Genomic DNA, 27,038 nt, shown 5'->3' on the forward strand with positions numbered 1-27,038 from the left:
TCTTTTGTTGCTTTCCTGTGACCTGTCAAAAGTGCACCATGACTTTACGGACACACTGTAGGTAGGTACATTCCTTATTGAGGTAGTGCCCGCACATGGTATTTTGTGGAAGAGCCACAATCAAGGGGCCAAAGAGCCACATGTGGCTCACGAGCCACAGTTTGCCGACCAGGGGAGTAAATAGTGTTGGCCAGGCTTACGGATGTCCTGGGTTTGATCCCGGTCAGGGCACACATGAGAAGCAACTATCTGCTTCTCTTCCCCCTCTCTCACCCCCTTTATTTGTACTCCTCTCCAGCAGCCAATGGCTTGACAGGTTTGAACAATGGCCCTGGGCACTGAGGATAACTTAGTTGATTGGGCATCAGCCCAAGATGGGGGTTGCCAGGTAGATCCCTATACAGGCACATTCCAGGAGTCTATCACACTATCTCCCCTCTTCTCACTTAAAAAAAATGTGTATATATAAATAAGAGGGCTGAACTACGTATTATTTAAGATTCTATGGTATTCTGTGATTCTGTTGAATTAACTCCTAGGAACTCAAATCGGAACAGGTACGTGCTGACTGGTATACTTCCTAGTATTCAAAGGATAAATGTTCACTATTCCACTGCTAGTACCTAGAACAGTGAGTGCTTGGCACATGGCAGGTGTTTAATAAATATGTATTTAGTGAATAAAATGCATATATACTGATGATACCACAACCCTAAGAACAAATGTGCGGTGCATTCATTTTTATCAAATAATAAATAGAGCCTAAGAAAATGATGCTTGTAGGTGTTAATGCTCCTTTATTCTCTTAAATTCCCTGATTAGTGTGCGAAAATACAGCAGAGGGAATCAGCTATCTTTAGAGTTGGAGGCAAAAGATTCCTTTAAAGTCAATTATAAAACGTGTCTTATGGAAAATGCTAAGGTAACAGTTGAATTTTAAAGATGATTACTTGCCAGTTTACCTGAAGAGTTGTAAATTTAACATCACAACTAAGTAAGCAGTCTACTGATGATTAATCAGTAGCAGAATTTTAAAAAGAAACTGGAATTGGGAAGCAACCAAGAAAACAGAAGCTGGAGGCCATTTTTCTGCAGTAAAGTTTGGATATAATCTAAATATTATTTGAGTGCTTAAGTAATTTAATTTAATTGTAATCAGTTAAGAGTCCATGGATGAAGAAGGTGCTTTGTAATAAATCTGACTGTACATAAATTCCTAACTGCAGATTGTGTTGGGTATAAAAAGGTCTACGATTGCCTGACCTGTGGTAGCTCAATGGATAAAGCGTTGACCTGGAAAGTTGATATCGTTGGTTTAAAATCCCATGCTTGCCTGGTCTAGGCATATATGGGAGGTTGATGCCTCCTGCACCTCCCTCTTCTCTCTCAAAATGAATAAATAAAATCTAAAAAAAAAAAAGTCTACTTTTGCCTTGAGCAAGCCCTGTGCATTGTTTTTGTGCATCTAGGCTAACACACTTTTGAATTGCCAGAGAACTCTTCTTTTTTAGACCCCTAAACTGTGACCATCCTCAAGGAAGCACATTGTCTTATTAACTGTCTTACAACCCAATCACAGAGATCCCCATCCTTCCCTTTTGCTTTATCCCACCTTCATGTTATCTTGCTTCAATTCCCTCCTTAATTCCTAATGTATAAACAGAACTGCAGTTGTTCCCAGGAGCATTTAAAAGTTTGTTTCCTGGCAGTCCTTGGTTTGGCTCAAATAAACTTTAAAAATTCTCTACAGCCCTGGCTGGGTAGCTCAGTTGGTTAGAGCATAGTTCTGATATGCCAAGGTCGAGGGTTGGATCTCCAGTCACTGCACATACAAGAATCAACCAATGAGTGCATAAATAAGTGAAACAACAAATCAATGTTTTTCTCTCTCTCTGAAATTTAAAAATTTTCTATAGGTTTAAAGCTTCTTTTTATTTATTGTATTTTTCTGAAGCTAGAAGTGGGGAGCCAGTCAGACAGACTCCTGCATGCGCCCGACAGGGCTCCACCCAGCATGCCCACCAGGGGGCAATGCTCAGCCCATCTGAGGCATTGCTCCATTGCAGCTGGAGCCATTCTAGTGCCTGAGGTGGAGACCATGGAGCCGTCCTCAGTGCCCAGGGCAACTCTGCTCCAGTGGAGCCCTGGCTGCCGGAAGGGAAGAGAGAGACAGAGAGGAAGGAGAGGAGGAAGGGTAGAGAAGCAGATGAAGGCTTCTCCTCTGTGCCCTGACCAGGAATCGAACCCAGGTCCTCCACACACTGGACTGACACTCTAGTGCTGAGCCAACTGACCAGAGCCTAGGTTTGAAGCTTCTTATGTAGACAATTTCATTGAGAGAAATACAAATACCAGTAGGTTTCGGTAAATGTGCACAGATACTATGTATTTAACACAGCAAGTTTCATATAGTAAATCCCTTTAAACAGCTGAGAATAGAACTTAGCTTTCTTATGGATTTCAGAATACTGCTTTAATTTGTCTCATAATTTTCAACATCATTATGCTGGCATCTAACTACATTTTATTTGACTTAACTAGTTAGAATTACAGTTTCTAAAACTGTGATTCTGCTTATGTAAAAGCAGGTAGCCATTAGTGGGATATGTGGTAGTGAAGTATCTTTAGAAATTTTCACGATGTTAAATCAAATTTTTATGAGAAGTTCAGGATTTGCTAGCTTAAAACTGGAGTTTTAAGATTACAAATTTAGCCCTGGCTTCGTAGCTCAGTTGGTTAGAGCATCATCATGATACCCCAAGGCTTTGGGGTTCAATCCCCAGACAGGGCACATGCAAGAAGCAACTGCATAAATAAGTGGAACAACATATCAATGTTTTTTGCTCTTGCTCTCAAAAAAAAAAAAAAAAAATTGCAAGTTTCACAGAGTGAACTTTCTTCCTTTTTTTTTTTTTTTTTTTTTTTTTCCATTTTTCTGAAGCTGGAAACAGGGAGAGACAGTCAGACAGACTCCCGCATGCGCCCGACCGGGATCCACCCGGCACGCCCACCATGGGGCAACGCTCTGCCCACCAGGGGGCGATGCTCTGCCCATCCTGGGCGTCGCCATGTTACAACCAGAGCCACTCTAGCGCCTGAGGCAGAGGCCACAGAGCCATCCCCAGCGCCCGGGCCATCTTTGCTCCAATGGAGCCTTGGCTGCGGGAGGGGAAGAGAGAGACAGAGAGGAAAGCACGGCGGAGGGGTGGAGAAGCAAATGGGCACTTCTCTTGTGTGCCCTGGCCGGGAATCGAACCCGGGTCCTCCGTACGCTAGGCTGACGCTCTACCGCTGAGCCAACCGGCCAGGGCCTGAACTTTCTTCTTAATGCCCTTTGAGAAATAAGAACAAACAATATGCAAAGGAAAAGAAAAAAAAGGGAAAAGAAATATAAAAAGATTCTGCATTGGGAAAATAATAAGAGCTTAGTCAAAATAACAAAAATTAGCATGTTAACTTTGAACTCCTTTAAAATATTAATTGACTATTTTCAAATTTGCAAAAACTTGTTATATTCCATAAATTCTGGAATCGAGTATCTTCTCTCCTTTTTTGCTATAATGGTTCTCTCAGTTATTATAAAAAAAAACTAAGCATGCTTAACTTATACTGAATAAATAGGAACATTTTATATGCAGAATTTCAATTATTTCTGGGCTAGAATCCAATAATAATAAAGTTAACATTTACTGGAACTTACTATGTACTAGGCACTAATCTAAGCTTTTCACATATTAGCTCAACTAATCCTCACAACCATAATGACTATTGATATTATTACTCCCATTTTACATATAAAGAAACAGAAACAGATGTTAAATGCAGACTTGTGGGCCTGAAAGACACAAAGTTAGTAAGTGGAGGAGTGGAGGAGTGAATTAACCAATACAGTTTGCCTCCAGAGTCTGTGCTTTTAACAATTTTGCTATAGACTATAATACTGAAATGGGAAATACTGGCATTCATGCTGCCTGTCATCGCTTCAATCAAATAAGTAGAGACAGGAATTTAAGCTCTATGGGCACTTTATTCAGATGGTTGGTGATCTGAGAAGATGGGGGTCATATTCCCAAAGCTGTCTCCACTTTCTATCCTGAGCCAACTGTTTTATAAGGGGAAAAGGGAAGGTAAGGGTTTTGGAATTTCAAGGGAGAATTAATCTGATCATAGCCAAAGTTAACTGGATCACAGTCAAGGGGTGTTCCAGCCTTGGAGTACAAAGGCTTTGCTTATAGATTTCCTGGTGCATAAAGGTAGATCACTAGCAGATCTCCTTAAGTCCTATAGGCTTGTTCAGGTATCCCAGTTCCTGGAACAAAGCTTTTACTTGAATTAACCATTAAACCTATGGATTGTAACTAAAGCCACTATTACTCAAGCTAGAATTTTAACTCTTGAGTTACCCCATCATTATGAGAAAATTAATATGCTGAAGAAACAGGCAGCATTATAGAGGTAAGAAATTTGAAACTTAAATTATTTAAATATATTTATACAATATATACACAAATAAACCAGTCAGTGCAATAGACATTGAAAAAGGGTAATCTAAGAACGAGGTATGTTGATTATCCAGATTGCAATTTTAAGAAGCCAAAATGTTAAATAAAATAAATATAGATATAAAAAAGAAACTATTGTAGAATGTTAGGAAGAATCTCATCACTTTGAATACAATAAAATTTTACTTAAGTTAATCCCCTTTCTATTTAGCATGCCTGAATTATAGGGGTGAAAGCTGAAAGAAGAGTGAATACAGGAGTAATCTATTCTCTTGGTCCATACAAACTATATAGTATATGTACTAAGTATAAGGTGCTTCCTTTCAAATGCTTTTTCCTAAATAAAACCAATTATTTTTTATTTTCAGAAAGCAGCTTAGCATCAAGAGTACTTTATCCTAAATCAGCTATGGAAAGGTATTCAAATGAGGTGATTCCTTGACATTTTGTATCACAATGTGTCTGTAGGAAGACCAAATTTAGCTGTTTTTTTGTCCACAGCTATGAAATACCATTGAGATAATCCTAGGCAGAAATTGAAGCCATGGAAAAACTAGTAGTAAATACATAAAAGTAGTTCAGTATTATCTGACAAATATACATTTTTAGAATGGAATAAAACAGAATAAAGTAATAAAATAAGGTACTAAACCAGATTAAACAACTCCGAATATAAAATAAAGTCAGTTAGAAATTTAGTGATTAAGCCCTGGCTGGTTAGCTTAGTGGATGGAGTGTTGGCCCAGCGTGCGGACATCACAGGTTCGATCCCAGGTCAGGGAACATATGAGAAGCAATCATCTGCTTCTCCCCTCCCCTTCACCTCTTGTAGCCAGTGGCTAGACTGGTTTGAAAGTCTGCCTCAGGGACTAAAGATAGCTCAGTTGAGTTGAGCATGAGCCTCAGAGGGGTTGCTGGGTGGGTCCTTAGTTGGGGTGCATGCAGGAGTCTATCTCCCCTACGCTTTAAAAATAATTTAGTGATCAATTTTCATGATAAAAAAGGGCACAAAACCAATCTAGTTACTCAGAATTAAGCAAATACAGTTATTGAAAAAGTCTGGTAAACAAGACCAGGGAACTTAACGAGGCCAGGGATTGGCATATCTTTTGTGTAAAGGGTCAGACAATAGATTTATTAGGCTTTGTGGGTTTTACAGCCTCTGTTCCAATTACTTAACTGCATAAAAACAGCCCTAAATATTACTTAAATGAATAAGCATGGCTAAGTTCCATTAAAAGTTTATTTACAAAAATAGTACAGATTTGCCTGACCAGGCTGTGGTACAGTGGATAGAGCATCGGACTGGGATGCGGAAGACTCAGGTTCGAGACCCCGAGGTCGCCAGCTTGAGCACGGGCTCATCTGGTTTGAGCAAAAATTCACCAGCTTGGACCCAAGGTTGCTGGCTCAAGCAAGGGGTTACTCGGTCTGCTGAGGGCCCGTGGTCAAGGCACATATGAGAAAGCAATCAATGAACAACTAAGGTGTCGCAATGCGCAATGAAAAACTAATGATTGATGCTTCTCATCTCTCCGTTCCTGTCTGTCTGTCCCTGACTATCCCTCACTCTGATTCTCTGTCTCTGTAAAAAAAAAAAAAAAAAAAAAAAAAAAAGGTACAGATTTGCCCCATAAGCTGTAGTCTGCCCAGTCAGTAGTAAACTCTAAAGTTCTTTGGAGGCATAAACTGTTATGGACAAAAAAGAGGGCACACACTAAACCTGATAAGCTCACAGAAGGCCTGTATGGTCTGCACATGGTATGCTTTATAAACTCCGAGACCTAAAGTAATCATATAGGATGGTCTGAACATAAAAATTCCTAATGAAAGAGGGTCATGGTGGGTACTCATATCCTAGGCCTGTAGCTTATTTAACAAAGGCCAATCTCTACCTTAAGTGAGCATGTCTATTGTCTTTTTGAATCTAAGATAACATACCTTTGAAATGTCAGAGTAATCTTTTCTAAACCCTTCAAGGCACACAACTGTGGCACAAGAGTACAAGACCATAGAACACCTCCTTGTTATCTTGTTCCCCACAAACCATCTCTATGGGCTGTAAATGTTATCTACCCTGTATCTACCAATCTAAGTTTATGTTTCTCTAGTTTGTCTTTTTATCTAATCCCAGATATCTCTTTACTTTGCTTTCTCCCACCCCCTCAACCTACCACAAAGTGATTTCACGAAACACTCTGTATGTCTCCTCCTTTTACTCTAATGAATAAAACAAGCAGCAAGACTGTCATTCTCCGGAGCATTTTCTCAATCTGCTGAGATTTTGCTTCTTGGCAACTATTGTCAGATTGGCTCAAATAAACTCATACAAATTCTCTACAGATCTGGACATTTCTTATATCAACACTGTTATGTTTGTTTGTACTCAGCACAGTTACTAATACATAATGAGGCTCATTAAATTATTTTTCAGCTTAACTAAGTCATTATCCATATTAAATATGATAATAATAGATGGAACTAAATTCATTTGGTACACACTAGTGACCAAGAGACAAAAAAGCCTTTCCATTGTGGTGGGGTAAACCCTATGTAATACCTTTGCATATATAAGACATTGCTTTCTTATATAAGTAACTGCTATAAGCTTCTCTTTTTAGGATAGGAAGAGTGTGCTGCTTTTGTGAATACAGAATAAAATAACTATTGAATATTTATACCTCAAATGTAATACCTAATCACCAGTGTTGTTGCTGTTCTTGGCTATTTGAATCTCCACTTGCTGACTCCTGCCATTGCCTCAAAGGCTAATCTACTCACTTATGATTCAGGAACCCTTAGGCCAGGGGTCCCCAAACTTTTTACACAGGGGGCCAGTTCACTGTCCCTCAGACCGTTGGAGGGCCGGATTATAAAAAAAACTATGAACAAATCCCTATGCACACTGCACATATCTTATTTTAAAGTAAAAAACAAAACGGGAACAAATACAGTATTTAAAATAAAGAACAAGTAAATTTAAATCAACAAACTGACCAGTATTTCAATGGGAACTATGCTCCTCTCACTGACCACCAATGAAAGAGGTGCCCCTTCCGGAAGTGCGGCGGGGGCCGGATAAATGGCCTCAGGGGGCCGCATGTGGCTCGTGGGCCGTAGTTTGGGGACCCCTGCCTTAGGCTGCCTACTATAGTTCCAAAACATCTTCTGATTTCAAAGATGAAGAGAGAGAAAGGAGGAGTCAGAGGGATGGGAAAAGCAGACTGTTATGGTCAAAGTGAGAAGCCTGAATTCCCAAATTATTCCAATGTACACATGGAGGACAAAATCTATGTTGTTGTATCCCAAACCTACACTAGCTCCTAAGCATGTTTTTCATAGTCCTATATAGCCTTAGATAAGAGTTCACTTAGTATCAATTCTTGGTTTTGGTAAAAGAGATTAGATTAGGACTGCAATTTAATGCCATCAAAACAACAGTTACTGTTCACTGAAACAGTTCTTTCAATTAAATCTTCCCAACAACCCTACCCAGCAGTGAATATCACATATTAGGAAACCAAAGTTCAAAGGTAGAGTAACTTGCCTATCTTTATCACAGGTGGTAAGAAATGAACCCAAAATTCAAACTTGGATTTAACTCTAAAGACCATGTTCCAACACAAAAATGCTGGAAATATACACTGTTTATAAACTGGGTAATACATACATATATAAATTGGATTACCAACAAGAAGTCACTTAACAAATTACCTAGTAATTATATTTATAGAATGGCTACTGGGGGAAAACATTTTTAAAATAAAAAACCTATTTAGGAAGAAAAATGCATTACTACATCACTCAAGATATTAAGTAGGTAAGAAAACTATTTCCTAACTATTTCCTTTCTATTCAAACAAACGGCCTGACAGGAAAGTAAACTTCTTTTACCATTAATTTTGGTAGAGAAAAATCTCCAATCCCTGTACAAAAAAGCAGGAAGTATTTTGTTTAAATTTTTAATGCTGCTTTAGAACTCTGATAAGCTCAGTTAAAACACATTTTGGCCCTGGCCAGGTTGGTCAATGGATCAAGTGTTGTCTCAGTGAGCCAAGGTCACGGTTTCCATTTAAGTCAGGGCACGTGTGAGAAGTAACCAATGAGTACACAACTAAATGGAACAATGAGTTGATGCTTCCCTCTCTTTCTCCCCCCATACTCCTCCTACAAGTCAATAGGGGAAACGCACACACACATTTTTACTTTAGAATAGATCTTCTTAGTCTTGGCTCATAAGGTATTAAATATGTTGAGTTTGAGTATTTATAAATAAGATTCTTTAAAGATCACTGTCCTTGTGTAAGGAAAAACATTATCCAACTGGACAGGCTAATAAAAATGAGGCAGCCTTATGCTATCCTTCAAGGGGAAGGAGAGTATTCCCTATCAGAAAGCAAGCTCCAAATCTGGAGGCCCAGGAATAGGGCCATAAACACAGCATGATATTCTTAATGGCATGTTGGCATAATGATTTGTAAGTTATTTTCTAAGTTCAACACATTTACTTTAGGCTTCCAGAGGATTTCAGAGTCAGTTAAAATTTTGATGAAGTTCAGAATTTGGCATAAACTGCTATCTACTCTGGATTTCAGATTTTCTCTAAAAAAAAAAAAAAAGAGTATTCTTAGAGATGAACAAGAAGTAACTGTAAGACAAGACTTGGGTCTTTCATCCCTAACTTTCCTAGACCAGCAATCAGGCAGTTGAGGTAGGATATAATATTAACAGAAATATAACTATCAAAGAACAACTCTGAACTCATGAAACAATCAAAGGCAAGGCTTAAAACTAACTAGAGTGTTTCTGAGGATAGAATTCTCAAGAAATAAAAGGTAGGGAGAAAGATTCCAGGAAGAAAGAATAGAGTAAAATGACTATACATCCCTAAAATTTGTTCCTAGAGGGATAGATAGCTATTATTTCCCACCCTTGGTTCCATTCTCTTCGCCTTGTACAGATGGAGATGTGCTTACCTGTGTTTTGATATTATAGAAATTTGGGGCAAGAACCTGAGTAGGGTATCTCATTTTTATTCACTGCTATTTTAAAGGACTGGGAAGGGAAAAGAAAAGGAAGAACTGCACGAAGCGGTCTGTAGATTTTTCTACATTTGAGCCTATTTCTAGTACGTTTCCAGGAATGTATGTTTACATGAAAAACAGCAAGGTAAAACCTCTCTTCACAAGTCTGGTTACCTTCACCCTAACACCTCCCTTCCCCAGTCTGTTTGGAAGTAAACAAGTTGGAATTTGCAGAGGAGACACTTCAAGTTAAGAACAGAACAAATTTTATAGCTAAAACCTCAATGAAAATTTGACCTATAGCTACCTGAGGGATGTTGACTGTCTTTAACTTAACAGATTAGGAACAGGGTAGGGATGTTTAACCTAGGTCCTCCCTACTGCTGTCTAGAATGGGAACATGCAGGGTAAGGCTGAGAACACGCAAATTTAAGACTACAGAGAAAAACAGCTCCTCCCAAGAGGAATAAAAATTGAAGATAGTTCTAGATCTTCAGGCCAAAACAGACAATAGAGGTATTATTTTAATCCTAACTCTTATGTACCTGGCTCTTTAAATGTCCTTGTATATGTCCAGAAGGAGCTGAAGGAAGAAGGATGTTTTCTGCTACAAAGAGAAACTGAAGGCTGCTTCTACAGGACCAGCACTAGGGGGCATCGGAACAAAGTATACTGAGTATGACCTGTGAGACTGCCAAAGAGCTTCAACTCTGAAATTTTGGTGAACAGAGGAAATAAATAACCCATTGGTAAAACCCAGTGCACTTCGATCTGAAATAAAGATCAACTCTAGTCTTCATATAGTCTCATATATTTCATATTATAACATAGTATTCACTGTTGAGTTAAATCATAACTTGAATTTAAACTTAAAATATAACTACCATTCATAATCTCCTGAATAAGTCTTCATGACAGTAGAGAAAAATAAATTTTAGAAAGTAGTATCTAAAAATCAATTTAGCAATATGTATCAAGCCTTAAAGTATGTAAAATCTTTGACCCAGCAATTCCATTTCTAAAAATTTATGATGAAGCAATGTAAAACACAGAACAAACTTTTGCAACAGAATGCCCATCACGGCATTAATTTTATTAGTTAAAATGTTTACAACCTAAATATCAAAGCAGAGTAGTAAAATTAATATGGTACAGCTACACGATGGACTAACACATGCATTAAAAATTATCTATAAACATTTCTTTTAATAACTGAGGAAAATCCCATATTAATTGAAGAGACACAAAACTGTAAATACATTATGATCTCAGAAAGACTGAAAAATATAGAAGAAAAAGTACTGAAAGAAAATATACCAAAATATTAAAAATGGTTACCTACACAGGTGGTAAAATTCAGCGATCCTTATTTTAACATTGAACATGTACTAAAGCAAGAAAGCCCAAATATATGAAAACCACTTTATATTTTAAAACAGAAGCTAACAAGCATAGTTTATTAATTAAATAGGTAAGTGAAGACATATGTGGTTACTAAAATTTATGAAAAAAAATAGGTACGTGAAGAAAAAGAAGAACAAATAAAAATTAAAAAGTAACAAAAGATGTAAGAAGTGACCTTACATCCTTTAAACCTTGTAAGAGGTTTAAAGGAGTTTCTATAAATGAAATAATAAGAATTAAATTAAAACATTAATATTAAAGTGATTTACAAAATATAAAACATCAACAAGGTAATAAGAACAATGTCCCCCCTTTCTAGGCCTTATCTAAAAGGAACAGGTTTCATCAAATCATTTCTAAATTCCCTGAAAGCTCTAATATTATATTTATAAAGAAATGAATAATGCTACTATTGCAAATAAGATACAGGACACACTAAGTAAGCATTTATCAAGTATTCAAGCTCAGTAACCCTGTGATACGTGACAAACCAAAATCTAAGATTAGGATGGGAAATCCAGATGTTTTCACACTCGCAAATGAACTTTTGGGGTAAAATATCAATGTTAAATATCACTAACAACAAAACAACCAAACAGTATGAAAAGATATAAAGTGAAAAATAAATTTTTTTATGCCTTCTCCTAAAAAATTTTTATTTTCCAGAGGTAAGCACTGTTAACATTCTTGTATACTTATTTAGACACCTTCAGTATACAGTTATTAATCAACAGATTACAGAATTTTAGAGTCAGAAATGGTTGGCACAATACAATGTTCAATTTTATAAATAAGAAACCTTAAAAATAAGTGATCACTTTTAATAGTTATTAATATCTGGAAAGTACTTTACAATTGATAAAATGCTTTGACATAACTTATCTGCTTTAAAATTATTTTTTATTGAGTTTATTAGGATGACATTGGTTAATAAAACCATATAGGTTTCAAGTGTACAGCACTCAACAAAACATCATCTGCACACTGTATAATGCACTGATCTCTCAAAATAAATTCTTTCTGTCCTCATTCCTCCCCTTTGCCTTCTTCCACCTCACTCCAAGCCCCTTTTCCTCTATCACCATACTGTTGTCTGCATCTGTTACACACACACACACACACACATACACACACACACACACACCCTCTAACTTTAAGTGACTTGCCTCAAGGTTATCTATATAACAAGGTAACGATTTGGCTTCTATAGTTAGGAAAGCCTATCTCATCAAGTGGCCTGTAAGATTAATCTGTAAAGTTGGCATGTATCTTGACAATTCATTCTTTTGAAGAGTATCACTTAAAAAACCACTTTGTAAACACAACTGAACACAACAATTACTAAATATATTTTGAATAAAGAATTATCAACAATTTCAGAATGAGAAGGAATAACCTGAGACACCTATGTAAGAATTTCACATGTAGGCCCTGGCCGGTTGGCTCAGAGGTAGCCCAGTGTGTGGAAGTCCCAGGTTCGATTCCTGATCAGGGCACACAGGAGAAGCACCCATCTGCTTCTTCACCCCTCCCCCACTCCTTCCTCTCTATCTCTCTCTTCCCTTTCCATAGCCAAGGCTCCATTGGAGCAAAGTTGGCCTGGGCACTGAGGATGGCTCTATGGCCTCTGCCTCAGGCACTAGAATGGCACTGGATGTAAGGGAGCAACGCCCCAGATGAGCAGAGCATTGCCCCCTGGTGGGCATGCAAAGTGGATCCTGGGCGGGCACATGTGGGAGTCTGTCTGACTGCCTCCCTGCTTCTAACTTCAGAAAAATACAAAATAAATAAATAAATAAATAAAAGAATTTCACATGTAATATAAATGCACAAAAATTATAAATAGAAATCAACTGAATAATAAAGTACCTAAAAGATATTACAGCATTCTTTCTGGCATAAAGAAAATCAGTTCTGGCCACAAAATATGCATTGCTCCTACGGCAATGACAATCACAAAATCTGTGTTATGATTAATAACCAAAATCAAGCTCTCCTAGCAGCCTGGGTCTGTTCGTTAGCTCGGTTGGTTAATGTCATCCCAACAGGCCAAGGTTGTGGGTTTGCTCCTGGGTCAGGGCACATACAAGAATTAACCAGTAAATACATAAATAAGTGGAGCAACAAATCCATGTTTCTTTCTCTCTCAAATAAACAAATTTTTTAAAAAATGAAGCTCTCATTTATTAGAATAATGTGTCAAATCAAAATTAAACAGAAAGGTATGAAAGCCTCAAAAAAATTCTACTACAACAGGGTTAAAATATAGAAAATATTCAAAGAAGTGGGTTCAATAATAAAAATTCACCCTCCAAAATTCAATTTAACAAAGGATTAACTATGAATCATGTTAAATTTTTAGGCCATTATAGAGTCCAAATTTATTAAAATGCAATTATCAACATTCAGACAAAATACAAGTAACTCAGCTAACCAAAATGATCTCAGTGTGTGTGTGAGGGAAATGAAACCAAAACTAACCAGATAAAAAAAATCAGAAGTTAATTCTGTTAAATAACATATAAAACTCTTTTTATCAGATTTTGACTTACATATATATATTCAATCTCCCCTTAATTTTACCATATTAAAGAACATTTCTAAAAACATGAAAATGTAATACAACTTTCAAGTGGCTTTTGTTCCTAATAAAGTTAACTTCAATTTTTGTTTATCAAGACTGAATTGCCAAGAACTATAAAACAAAAACAGGAGGCTAATATATCACCATTCTTCTACTTAAAAACAAACAAAACACCCCAATTACTTCTCAAAGACAGAGAAATCCTCAAGTTATTAATCAGAAGGATAAAAAATAAATAATTCTTTCTCTGAGAAAAGAATGTTCCATTATCAAGCTGCTGATTCTGTATCGAAATGTAAAATTAACCTTCTTTACTAGTTTAATAGCTTCTGTTTTGTAAACATGAAGATATGTAAACATCAAAATATTTTTATTTGGTTATTATTTACTCTTTACTCATCACACTTCTTTCAAGAGAGATATAGAATATTTTAATCATAATCTAATTTTTATTATTTCTAATTTTTAAAAATTTGTGTTCTTTTCAAATCATTTATTATTATTTTTTAATTTTAAAAAAATTTTAAGTGAGAGGACGGAGATAGAGAGAGACTCCCACATGTGCCTTGAGCAAGATTCACCCGGCAACCCCCACCCGGGGTGGGGGGGGCAATGCTCGAGAATTAACCGAGCTATCATCAGTGCCTGGGGCTGATGCTCCGACCAACATAGCTATCCTCAGCACTTGTGTTGACACTTGTACCAGTCGACCCATTGTGAGAGGGGAAGAAGGAGAGAAGGGGGAGAGAAGCAGATAGTCACTTCTCATGTTGCTCTGACTGGGGATCGATCCCAGGATGTCTGCCCATCGGCTGATGCACTATCCAATGAGCTAACCAGCGAGGGCTAAGTTTTTATTTTTAATAGACCACTGAAGTAGTATGAATTTAGGGTGAAAACTTCTGTGAAAGCCACCTCATGGCTGTAAATCTTCAGAGAGACCTATTTTCTCCACTTTAATCAATAACACATTTAAGACAGGCCGTTTTCTTATATTCTTCCATCTATGTATGGAGCTGGTGTGATTTTCTAATTTACCCTTGTGCTGGGAGTAGCTCATTAGGATCTCAACTTTTCAGGGAGATATCTTACCCATTCAACATTCTACCTTGGAAGGGCCTTACAATTTGTCTATATTAGACAAGATCCTCAAGGTTAAGTAGACTTTAATGCTCTGCTGACTTTCCTGAATCCTAGTTTCATTTAATCTCCGGTATGTATTTTCCTTTTGTTTTACATGGTTGGTTAGTAATAAATTTAAAAACTTATCCAACAATTTGAGGTGTTTTTAACAAGGGCACTGTTTAGTTTGAGCACCAAGGTGCCAAAAGGCCAGAACTAAAATTTACAAACTATTATCTTTCAATATTATTCTCCTTTATTATAACATGTTAACTATCAGAGCTCTTGTGGTTTCTACAATATTTATTTTATTTTATTTTTTTGGTGACAGAGACAGAGAGACAGAGAGAGAAACATATAGACAAGAGAGAAATGAGAAGAATCAATTCTTTGCTGTGGCACCTTAGTTGTTCACTCATTGCTCTCTCATATGTGCCTTGATTAGGGGAGGGGCTACAGCAGAGTGAGAGACCCCTTGCTCAAGCCAGCGACTTTTGGGCTCAAGCCAGCGACCATGGAGTCATGTCTATGATTCCATACTCAAGCCACCAAACCTGAGCTCAAAGTGGTGACCCCACACTCAAGCCAGCAACCTTGGGATTTCGAACGTGGGTCCTCTGTGTCCCAGTCCAGTGCTCTATCCACTGAGCCATTGCCTGGTCAGGTTACAATAGTTATTTCTTATAAAAATTTTAACTTTGTATATACATGCAACTATATATCTATTGCTTGAAGACTGGTTATCTTCCAAAGAGGTAAATTATACTTTCATTTATTTTTTTAAAGATTTTATTTATCCATTTTAGAGGAGAAAGAGAGAAAGAGAGAGAGAGAAAGGTGAGAGAAGTGAGGAAAGAGCAAGAAGAATTAACATCCATATGTGCCTTGACCAGGCAAGGCCAGGGTTTCGAACCAGCAACTTCAGTGTTCTAGGTCGACGCTTTATCCACTGCGCCACCACAGGTCAGGTGGAAGAGGTAAATTATACTTTTAGGATAAAGCAAAAATTGATAACAATAATTATATATATTTTATTCAAAATAAATTATAACTGATAACAATAAATTATTAAATATAAATTAAATGAGGTTATTTTATTTTAGTAATAACCCTTTTGCCTACAGAAACTCTTACTTACTTTGGAAGGAGAACCATCAGTAATTTTCACCAACTGCCAAAGAATCGAGTAATGGGAACACTGCAATGCCTGTACGACTATCTGTATCAAATAAAAAATTCAAACAAATGAGACATAATTTACATTTGCACAGTTTTTATCATACAATATTTATCATAGTTTTTCTCTTACAATAAGGTTTGAACCCAAATTTTGGTAGAATTAAGGAGAATGTATAAAATAAGATTTGGTTAAAAAAAAAAGGCCCTGGCCGGTTGGCTCAGCAGTAGAGCATCGGCCCGACATGTGGAAGTCTTAGGTTCGATTCCCAGCCAGGGCACATAGGAGAAGCGCCCATCTGCTTCTCTACCCCTCCCCCTCTCCTTCCTCTCTGTCTCTCTCTTCCCCTCCCACAGCCAAGGCTCCACTGAAGCAAAGTTGGCCCGAGCACTGAGGATGGCTCCACTGCCTCTGCCTCAGGCTAGAATAGCTCTGATTGCAGTGAAGCAACACCCCAGAAAGGCCTAGCATCGCCCCCTGTTGGGCATGCCGGGTGGAACCAGGTCAGGCGCATTAGGGAGTCTGTCTGTCTCCTACCCCCGCTTCTCACTTGGGAAAAATTAAACAAAAAAGACAAACCAACATATCATTCTAGAGAATAAAGATAATATATCTTCATAAATATAGATCCAAATAACATTATGCTTCAAACAAAACAGTAGTCATAAATACTTTGCTTAATCAGATTTTTAAAAGGAAATATATCTAAAACTAAAAAAATTTATCCAAATTTTATAACTAATTACTTCTTTCGTTTTAGAACATTTGAAATATGAAATATAGATGTCAACTGCAATTAAAAAAATATAAGAAATGACTAAAAAGAAAACATACTGTACTTTACCCCCCCATGACTTTTTTTTATATAACTGCCAATTTGTACTTTATAATCCCTTTATCTTTTTCACCCATTCCCTCAGATCTCCCTCTGATCTGGCAACCATCAATTTACTCTCTGAATTTATGAGTTTGGGAAAGCAGTATTTTTGAATTATGGATGGGAATCTGTACATGAGGACAGCCGACTTAAATCACAAAAGGATTTTTGAGTATGTGGCATGTGTGTGTAAACACCTGTAACTTCAACGTCGTTCAACAGTCAATAATCATCTCTTTCCTCCACTCTAAGGGTAAGTTATTTTTACTGTTCAGACAGTTAGTACATTTTAACAACCTAAGTCTGCATCTCTAAATTCTAAGTTTATTATGCCCAGTTGTGAATATTATATAAATAGAATCATGAAATAAAAATTAGTTTGAATGATTTCTTTCATTTAAACATTTATGTTTAAGATTTATATATGTTGTTGCATGTAGTTATAGTTATTTTTTTGTCCCTGTATAATATTTAGAAAATCATCGTGCATATTTATTCATTCTATTATTGAACTTTTACAATGCTTCTAATTTTAGGGTATTATGAATAATGCCGCTATGAACATACTTGTATAAATATATGTCTCCTGGTGCACCTGTGCGCAGAGGTTCTTAAAGGTTTTTAGTTCTCAGGACCATTTTACATTCTTAAAAATTACTAAGGATCCCAAAGCGTTTTTGTTTATGTGAGTTACATATCAACATTACCATATTAGAAAAAATTTTTCAATATAAACATAATTTTAAGTAAAAATAAATGTTTAAAATATCTAAGGCATTTAAAAATAAACCATTTATTTAACATAAAAAATATTAACCCTTTTAGTAGGAATATTCATGTACATCCTTCTGCCTCCTGACCATCCAGAATATAATTGTACAAAATTTTTTATTTTAAAAATGTGTAAGGCACCATTTAAAAAGGCAAATGTATGTCTTCTTGTTTCCATACGTTGGTTATCAAACAAACATGATTTTAAATTAATAAAACTAACTAATTTCATTTTCTGAAAAGAAACTCACTGCCGGGGGTTAGCGAGCATGAAAAAACTCACTACTCAAAGGGTTAAAACCTCTAAATTAGAAAAATAAAAACTTAGTGGGAAGAATGGTAATATTTTACATTTCCGCAAATCCCTTTAATACATATATGGCTTAACAGCAAACTAGAATTTCATATCTGTTCTGCATTCTGTTACAATATGCTGTTTTTTTTAAAACACTGACTTTTTTTTTGAAATTTATTTATTCATTTTAGAGGGGACAGAGAAAGAGAGAGAGAGAGAGAGAAAGTGGGGAGGAGCAGGAAGCATCAACTCCCATATATGCCTTGACCAGGCAAGCCCAGGGTTTTGAACCGGCAACCTCAGAATTTCCAGGTCGACGCTTTATCCACTGCGCCACCACAGGTCAGGCACAATATGCTGTTTTGATTAAAGTATATGAAGAAAATCCAGAGGTATAGATAAGTTAAAAAAAGATATATTTTAATAGCCTATATAGATAAATGTGGATATTCTTTCATATGACACGATACTTCAATGTACACTTATTAGAGAAAGAGAATTTAAAAAAAAAGCATGTAACATCTTCCTCTTACCAAAATAGTGTGACCTCCCAGACCATACTTTGAGAACCAATGTTCTAGAAATAGACTGTTCACAAAAATTAGAGGATATTTCAAAATGAATATGAAGCCATAAAATATCCCCTAATTTTTGTGAGCAGGATTACTGGGTTATATAGTATATGTAAGTTTAATTTCATAGTAGATAGTACCAAACTCATGTTTGGTCCACAATGAAGGTAGGTAGTAGTCTTTGACAGTTCCTTGGCTCCACATTTTTACCAACACTTGATATCATCAGATGTTTTAAATTTGGTGATTTTATGATGTATGAGTACTATTTTAATGTAGCACTAATTTACATGTCTCTAAATACCACGGAGATGGGCATCTTTTCATTATTTATTAGCATCAAATCCCTGTTTTGTGAAATGTTTGTCCTCATTTTCAGAGAGACAAATAACAGAATTTAGGAATTTAAAATTGATTAAGAATCATAAAATAAAAAATAATTTAATTTTAAGTAGGTATCCTAACTACATTTTTGTTTGATACATAGTTTATCTTCACTGCAATAAATCATACCTAATATGATATTCCATTATTACAGTATCTCTATTACCTTCCCTATTTAATAAAATAAAAACCTTAAGGATGGATATATGTAGAGAATAATCCAAAAGATAAATCAGTAAATGAAATGCTACAGAAAGTAGCTGAGAATTTTAGCTGGTTTTTTTTTTTTTTTTTTTTTAAGCTGGTTTTATTTTTAAAAATTCAGGTTTCAGATCACTTAAGCAAAAGATATCTCTATGTATCTACTCAGTAAGGAAAATAACTCCTTGGAATTAAAGGAATGAGTAGTGCTGCTTTTTGTGTGTGTGTGTGTGTGACAGAGAGAGGGACAGATAGGGACAGACAGGAGGGGAGAGAGATGAGAAGCACTAATTCTTCACTGTGGCACCTTAGTTGTTCATTGATTGCTTTCTCATGTGTGCCTTGACCAGAGAGCTACAGCAGACTGATTGACCTCTTGCTTGAGCCAGTGAACTTGGGCTCAAGCTGGTGAATCTTGCTTAAACCAGATGAGCCTGTGTTCAAGCTGGTGACCTTGGGGTCTTGAACCTGAGTCTTCTGCATCCCAGTCTGACTCACTATCCACTGCGCCACCACCTGGTCAGGCAAGTAGGGCTGCTTTTGATGCAACACTAATGAGATATCAGGGTTTTTGTTTGTTTGTTTTTTTATATTTTTCTGAGGTGAGAAGTGGGAAGCAGAGAGACAGACTCCCACATGCGCCCAACTGGGATGATCCACCCGGCATGCCCACTAGGGGGCAATACTCTGCCCATCAGGGACGTTGCTCTGTTGCAACCAGAGCCATTCTAGAGCCTGAGGTGGAGGCCATGGAGCCATACTCAGCACCCGGGTCAACTTTGCTCCAATGGAGCCTTGGCTGTGGGAGGGGAAAAAGAGAGAGGGAGAGAGAGGAAGGAGAGGGAGGGGGGTGGAGAAGCAGATGGGCGTTTCTCCTGTGTGCCCTGGCCGGGAATTGAACCTGGGACTTCCATACACCAGGGTGACACCCTACTAGTCAGCCAACTGGCCAGGGCTGGATATAAGGGTTTTATTAAACATAATTAAATGACTGATTTGTGTCAGAATGTCAGAAATAAGACCAAAACACTACCAAGTTATGAACATTAATGCTACAAAAATCACTCTTTATTATACTTAGAAGATGCTTAATATGGTACACCAATCTCTATAAAATCAAGTACCACTGGTAAAGTGGTTTGTGTGGAGGGAAAAAAAATACTAAAATTTCTCTTGAATGTGAAAAAAATCTGAATTGTTAAATTATTAGAAAAGTGATATACAAATAAGAAAAGTGATATACAAATAAAGTAATCAACAGAAAATTAGTATATGAAAAAATAAAGTCAGAGAATTGCTTCATTCTGGTGTTATCATTTATTCTCATCACTACAAATAACATTTCCCTCTACGGTTCTATTAAAAGGCTCCACTGCATTAATTTTAAATAAAAAGCTCACTCTCATTGACTGAGAAGCATGATGCTTTTTCAAAGGTATAAAACAATTTAGCTAAAAACGCTTCACAATAAAAATTTTAGAACTCTTCCATCTAGACTTTACATTAGTCATGTTTATATTTTATCCTCCATATCAGTAATGTTATCCTAAATTGTCCAGAAGTAACTTGATCTTTCTACAGAATAGATGTAATCAGGAGGACAAGCAACAGAACCCAAAAGACAGTGTCCTAATTTATGAGCACCACAGTCCTGCCTTTTCTTGACTACCATTGTTCTGAACTTGAAGAGAATATTCAAATAATAGCAAGTGTTGGTTTGATGAGTAATCATTTCTCCCAACCCTAGTCCTCTTATCCTTGTTTCCATAAGGTAACTTTGTTCTGGGGAGGACCCAGTAATGTGTATTGTACACTTTAGGGGAGAAGTAGTTAAAAAGTAGAAGTATCTTTTCAATCTTCTTCTCCCTTATCTGTCAGCAGAATACCAATGCCCCAAAAGATCTTGGGTACCTGAATGACTGGGTGGTGCAGTGATACCCCACTTCCCTATTTTACTTTATGGTTATGGGAGTGAGAAATATTTCTCTTGTGGTAAGCCACTAAGATATACAGAAAAATCTGTTATAGGAGTTAGCATTACACCTTAATCAACATAAATATTCCATACTTTTAGTTCCTTTTTCGTAATAATTTTTTTAACTATTCAAATAAACTATAGCTTTTTATCTTTGATTAGCAGATTGAATCAATGAGAATCATTCAAATTGTGGCTAATATGATATCACAATATCTTGAAGATGAACTGTATTATTCCATGTAAATTAAGACCAAAAGTAAAGATCCTAGAATGAGTTTAAGTTATAAAAAAGCACACTAAATTTGGATGAAAAAAAGACTAGAGAATAACAATATGGGAAAATGTAATACTTATGAGGACATGTTTAAAATTCTGAAAATCCACATAATGACTGTGGGATTAACTTGGGCTCTCTCACTTTGCTGTTTGCAAGAGACATTAAGGTGAAGAAAAATCAAATTTTTAGTGGACATGTACATGGCAAAAGAGTGAACGAAACACTATTGTGCTTCTGCTATACAATATAGATCTTTCCATCATATGAATATTTAGACTAGGTCAATATAAGTAATAATTAATCGCCTCTTTTAACTTCTGTAATAAAAAATTAAAAGATTCCCAAGGAACAGATGTAGTAAAACATTAATACTTGGCAGCTTTGGACCCTGAGATTTTACTATCAAATTTTTTGTTTGTTTCTTTTTACATCAACACCACATCTGAAACAAGAGTATAAAACATGTCCATAAGTCCAGAGTGGAATATTATATTCTCTATTTGTAATATAACTTTATGCTGATCTCCAAAAGGGAGCTTACTATATAATGGGAAGCACAATGAACTGAGAATTTACATCATACCACTCCAGCCTGATCATAAACAGTTTATTCGCACTAGAGTTTTCTCCCCAAACACACTATACGCTGTAATATCAAAAAAGATCTTGCTACTTTCCTTCTCACTGATATGCTTAAAAGACTCAATAAACAATTTCTACTAGTAAGTTTGAAATAGAGTAATACAAGCAAACAATTGTCCAAACAATATACATGCCTAAACCATTAAAAAACAGTAACATACTTTGTGGAGATAGATTTATGATACAAATGAAGGGTGAAAATAGGAAGGGAGCAACCATAATTTCAAAAGAAATAATTACTTAAAAAACATGTATGTACCAGAAAACAGGATTTATGTAATTAAAATTCTCAATGATAATTACAACAAATGACATCAAAACATTAATATAGAAAAAAAGTGTATAAATCATACTAGAGATGTGCTGTACACTAAAAATTTACTGAGATCTTGTGATTTTTAATAACAAAAAAACCTAACACAACCAAAAGATGAAAAAACAAAATTTTCTAGAGTATATAAATAATAATTAGAGGCATAAATGTATAAAAAATTTAAAATAGTAACCATTTGAAAAAAATAATACCATTACCAAATGATCACTGTCTGAACTGTTTTTTTGTTTTGTTTTGTTTTTCTTTGCGAGAGAGACAGAGAGGGATAGGGACAGAAAGGAAGGAAGGGAGATGAGAAGCATTCTTCTTCTTTTTTTTTTTTTTTTGTATTTTTCTGAAGCTGGAAATGGAGAGGCAGCCAGACAGACTCCCGCATGTGCCCGACCGGGATCCACCTGGCATGCCCACCAGGGGGCAATGCTCTGCCCATCCGGGGCGTCGCTCTGTTGGGACCAGAGCCAGTCTAGCGCCTGAGGCAGAGGCCATGGAGCCATCCCCAGCGCCCGGGCCATCCTTGCTCCAATGGAGCCTTGGCTGCGGGAGGGGAAGAGAGAGACAGAGAGGAAGGAGAGGGGGAGGGGTGGAGAAGCAGATGGGCGCTTCTCCTGTGTGCCCTGGCCGGGAATTGAACCCGGGACTTCTGCACGCCAGGCCGACGCTTAGTTGTTCATCAATTGCTTTCTCATGTGCCTTGACTGAGGGGCTAAGCAGAGTGAGTGACCCCTTGCTCAAGCCAGTGACCTTGGGCTCAAGCCAGCAACTTTGGGCTTCAATCCAGTGACCATGGTTCATGTCTATGGTCCCACCAGGCCCAAGCCAGCGACCCCATGCTCAAGCTGGTGAGCTTGTGCTCAAGCTGGATGAGCCCACACTCAAGCTGGCTACCTTAGTAGCCACTGCCTGTTCAGCTGAAGTCTGTGTTGTATTTTTTTTAATTTATTCATTTGAGGGAGAGACAGAGAGAGAGAGAGAGAGAGAGAGAAGAGACAGAGAGAGAGAAGGGGGGAGGAGCTGGAAGCATCAACTCCCATATGTGCCTTGACCAGGTAAGCCCAGGGTTTCAAACCGGCGACCTCAGCATTTCCAGGTCAATGCTTTATCCACAGCGCCACCACAGGTCAGGCTGAAGTCTGTTTTTAAAAAAGGTATTTACTCAGTATCTAAGCCTTGTGGTAAGTATATGGGCTTAAAAACAAACATATTTCCTGATCTCAGAAAAGAATCAAGTGAAAAGACAAATTAGTAACAATTATAACAATTTGGTAACTAGTCTGATAAAGTACAAATAAACAGGGTCATGTGCTGAGGGGTGAGAAGAGGGACTCACATCTTAGGCAGGAAGAGAAAGTAATAATGGTTAGGAAAAACTTTGTGGAGAAGCAAAAATATGTATTATGATAAATCTTTAAAGAAAGACATAAGATTTAATCTGGTAATAAAGGGACAATACAAGTAAAGAATAGAAATTTCAAAGGATGCTTCTTTAATAAACTCTGAAAAGGTTGATACAGCATAAGAGTAAGCACTAGAAACCAAGTCATAGAAGATGTTATTGGAGGGTAACTACCTGGCTTATGCCTATGTCTTAGAGTATTCATTAAGTTCCCTTTCACTTTTAAAAGCACATTTGTTTGGATAATGACATGGTCACCTTACCATGACAAAGAAATCTAGATGTTATCCTAAAAATGTTTGGTAATGCTTAGAGATCTGAACAGAAGAGTAACAATCAGATGTTTCAAAAATATGTCACTAGCAACAGAAAAAGAAGTGATCCTATTTGTTCTTTGTTAGCATTTTACTTTATTGTTAGTATTTTAAATGTAATATTTGATACTTCAAAATTTATTGTATTATAAAGCATAATAATAAAATTAACCTATGAACAGACCATCTGATTTAAGAACTAATATGATATCAATAACTTTGTATCCACCTTCAAGCTCTTCCTCTGTTCCTTAGGGCTGATGAATCATTCCACTAAATTTCATGTATATATCATCCCTTGGCTATTAAAAACAATACAGTTTATCACATATAAATTTCATTAGATGATATACTGTATAATTTTCCTAGTGTTTGAGCTTTTCAAAAATGGTCTAACACTGTACTTAGTCTTTTGAAAGAGCAGATGTACTTCATGCTCGCCATGCTTATGAACAATTTAAGATTTTTAAAATTACAAATTCTCATGCTCTACCCCTTAAGATTAAGAGATTAAAAAAAATTTTTTTTTATTTATTGATTTTTAGAGAGAGGACAGAGAGAGAAAAGGGAGGAGAAGTGGGAGTAGTTGATTCTATGTGCCTTGACCAGGCAAGCCAGGGCCTTGAACTGGCAATCTCAGCATTCCAGGTCACCGCTTTATCCACTGTGCCACCACAAGTCAGGCTAGAAAAAAATATTTAACAACAAAATGACCTAATTGCTAAAGCTATCCTGAGAAAAAGAATAAGCTGGAGGCACCCTTGATTTCAAACTATATTACAAAGCTATAATAATCAAAACTGTATACTACTGGCGTAAAACTAAGATCAACAGAGCAGAATCAAGAGCCCAGAAGTAAACACATATACATGGTTAGTTTATGAAAAGAATGAAAATGGACCACTACCTGTACAACACACAAAAAATTAGCTCACAACAGATTAAATCTGAATGCAAATGTAAAGCCATAAAACTCCTAGAAGAAAATATAGGTGGTTAAGCTCCCTGACATTGCTCTTGGCAATGAGTTTTTGGATTTGACACCAAAATCAAAGGCAACAAAAGCAAAAATAAACAAGTGGGACTACATCAAACTAAAATGCTTCTGCACGGCAAAGAAACCCATCAATAAAATGAAAAAGCAACTAACTGAATGAAAGAAAACTTTTTTTAATCATATATTTGATAATGGATTAGTATCTAAACTATATAAAGAACTCATACAACTCAATAGTAAGACACCAAACAATCCAATTAAAAAATGGACAGAGGATCTGAATAGACATTTTCCCAATGAAGATATATAGCTTTCCTTTGGTATCTATGGGAGACTGGTTCCAGAATCAATTGTGGATATAAGAATCCAAGTATGCTCAAGTCCCTTACATGAAATGACGTAGTATGTTGTATACAGTCAATTCTTGATTCTGAACCACGGATGGAAAAATGCTGTTTTCAATTTGTAGGTGGCTGAATCATGGATATGAAAACTCTGGGTATGGAGGGCTGACAGTACAGACGGCCAACAAGTACATAAAAAGATACTTAATATTACCAATCATCAAGGAAATGCAAATCAAAAATACAATGCAATGTCACCTCACATACTTGCTAGAATGGCTATTATCAAAAGAGTTGAGGTAACAAATGCTGGTAAGAATGTGAAGAAAAGGAAACCCTTGTGCACTGTTGGTGGGAATGTACAGGAATACCCAGTGGTGGGATTCAAGTAATTTAACAACTGGTCCTCTGCCCTAATGACCGTTTTAAGTATAAAAAAAGATATACCACAAAGTAGTTTATTATTTCATGCATTTAATACTTAAATAAAAATAAAAGAGGTACACAAAACTAGATTGTTATAAGAGTTTTAAAATATTAATGAAAAAATGTTAAATAATACCTGAAAAAAACTAATTTTAAAACTTGTATTTCAGATATTTCCACATTGTTTCTTGATTGGTATTCTCACTTCCTACTGAAGTGACAAACGTGAGGGAATTAAAATGCAGTATTTCTTTTTTTTTTTTTTTTTCTGAAGCTGGAACCGGGGAGAGACAGTCAGACAGACTCCTGCATGCGCCCGACCAGGATCCACCCGGCACGCCCACCAGGGGCTACGCTCCGCCCACCAGGGGGCGATGCTCTGCCCCTCTGGGGCGTCGCTCTGCCGCGACCAGAGCCACTCTAGCGCCTGGGGCAGAGGCCAAGGAGCCATCCCCAGCGCCCGGGCCATCTCTGCTCCAATGGAGCCTCGGCTGCGGGAGGGGAAGAGAGAGACAGAGAGGAAGGAGGGGGAGGGAGTGGAGAAGCAAATGGGCGCCTCTCCCATGTGCCCTGGCCGGGAATCGAACCCGGGTCCCCCGCATGCCAGGCCGACGCTCCATCGCTGAGCCAACCGGCCGGGGCCAAAATGCAGTATTTCATCAAAGGTATAATGAGTTTTATGAAATGAATAAATAAATATTACAGGCATAGTTCTGTCAAATTTTTTTCACCTATGAGGTGCTTCGAATACACTGTTGTATGAATGAACATTAAAAAAGAGTAAGGAATGTAAATTTGTGGTTTTCATACTGGGTTGCTGCCCAGGCGCCCACCTGAGAGAATCCTGATTACAAGTGCCATTTTAATAATCAGTTTGCCGACTCAAGAAAAAATTAGGTATTGGTTCTGCTGAATCTGAACTGGTGTGAACTGGCTGAATCTCACCACTGGGCATATCTTGTTTTATTGTGCTTCACTTTATTGTGCTACACAGATGTTGAGATTTTTGCAAATTGAAGGCAAGACTCTCTACCAGTAAAAAATATAAAAACTCATTTTATTGTGATTGTGTGGAACCAAGTTCTGAGGTATGCCTGTAAATTGGTACAGCTATGGAAAACAGAATAAAGGTTCCTCAAAAAATTAAAAAGAGAACTATTTTATGATCTCCCAATTCCACTTCTGGGTATTTATCCAAAGAACACCAAAACACTAATCTGAAAAGATACATGTATCCCAATGTTTACTACAGTATCATTTACAATAACCAAGGTATGGAAACACTTAAGTCAGGGGTCCAGAACCTATGGCTTGCGAGCCAGATATGGCTCTTTTGATGGCTGCATCTGGCTCACAGACAAATCTTTAATAAAAAAAATAATAATGTTAAAAATATAAAACATTCTCATGTATTACAATC

At 36.8% G+C, this 27,038-nt stretch overlaps 1 protein-coding gene across 2 annotated transcripts in view; it reads right to left on the reverse strand.

Moving 5' to 3' along the window:
• STAG1 (STAG1 cohesin complex component) overlaps positions 1 to 27,038 on the reverse strand; it is a 475,156-nt gene that overhangs the window by 53,263 nt on the left and 394,855 nt on the right. For both annotated transcript variants that reach the window (XM_066352127.1, XM_066352126.1), the window contains one exon: positions 15,775 to 15,855. In XM_066352127.1, coding sequence (XP_066208224.1) covers positions 15,775 to 15,855 — 81 coding nt within the window. The remainder of the gene's footprint in view (positions 1 to 15,774; positions 15,856 to 27,038) is intronic.

This window comes from Saccopteryx leptura, chromosome 10 (assembly GCF_036850995.1).
Source record: "Saccopteryx leptura isolate mSacLep1 chromosome 10, mSacLep1_pri_phased_curated, whole genome shotgun sequence".
Classification (NCBI taxonomy): Eukaryota; Metazoa; Chordata; class Mammalia; order Chiroptera; family Emballonuridae; genus Saccopteryx; species Saccopteryx leptura.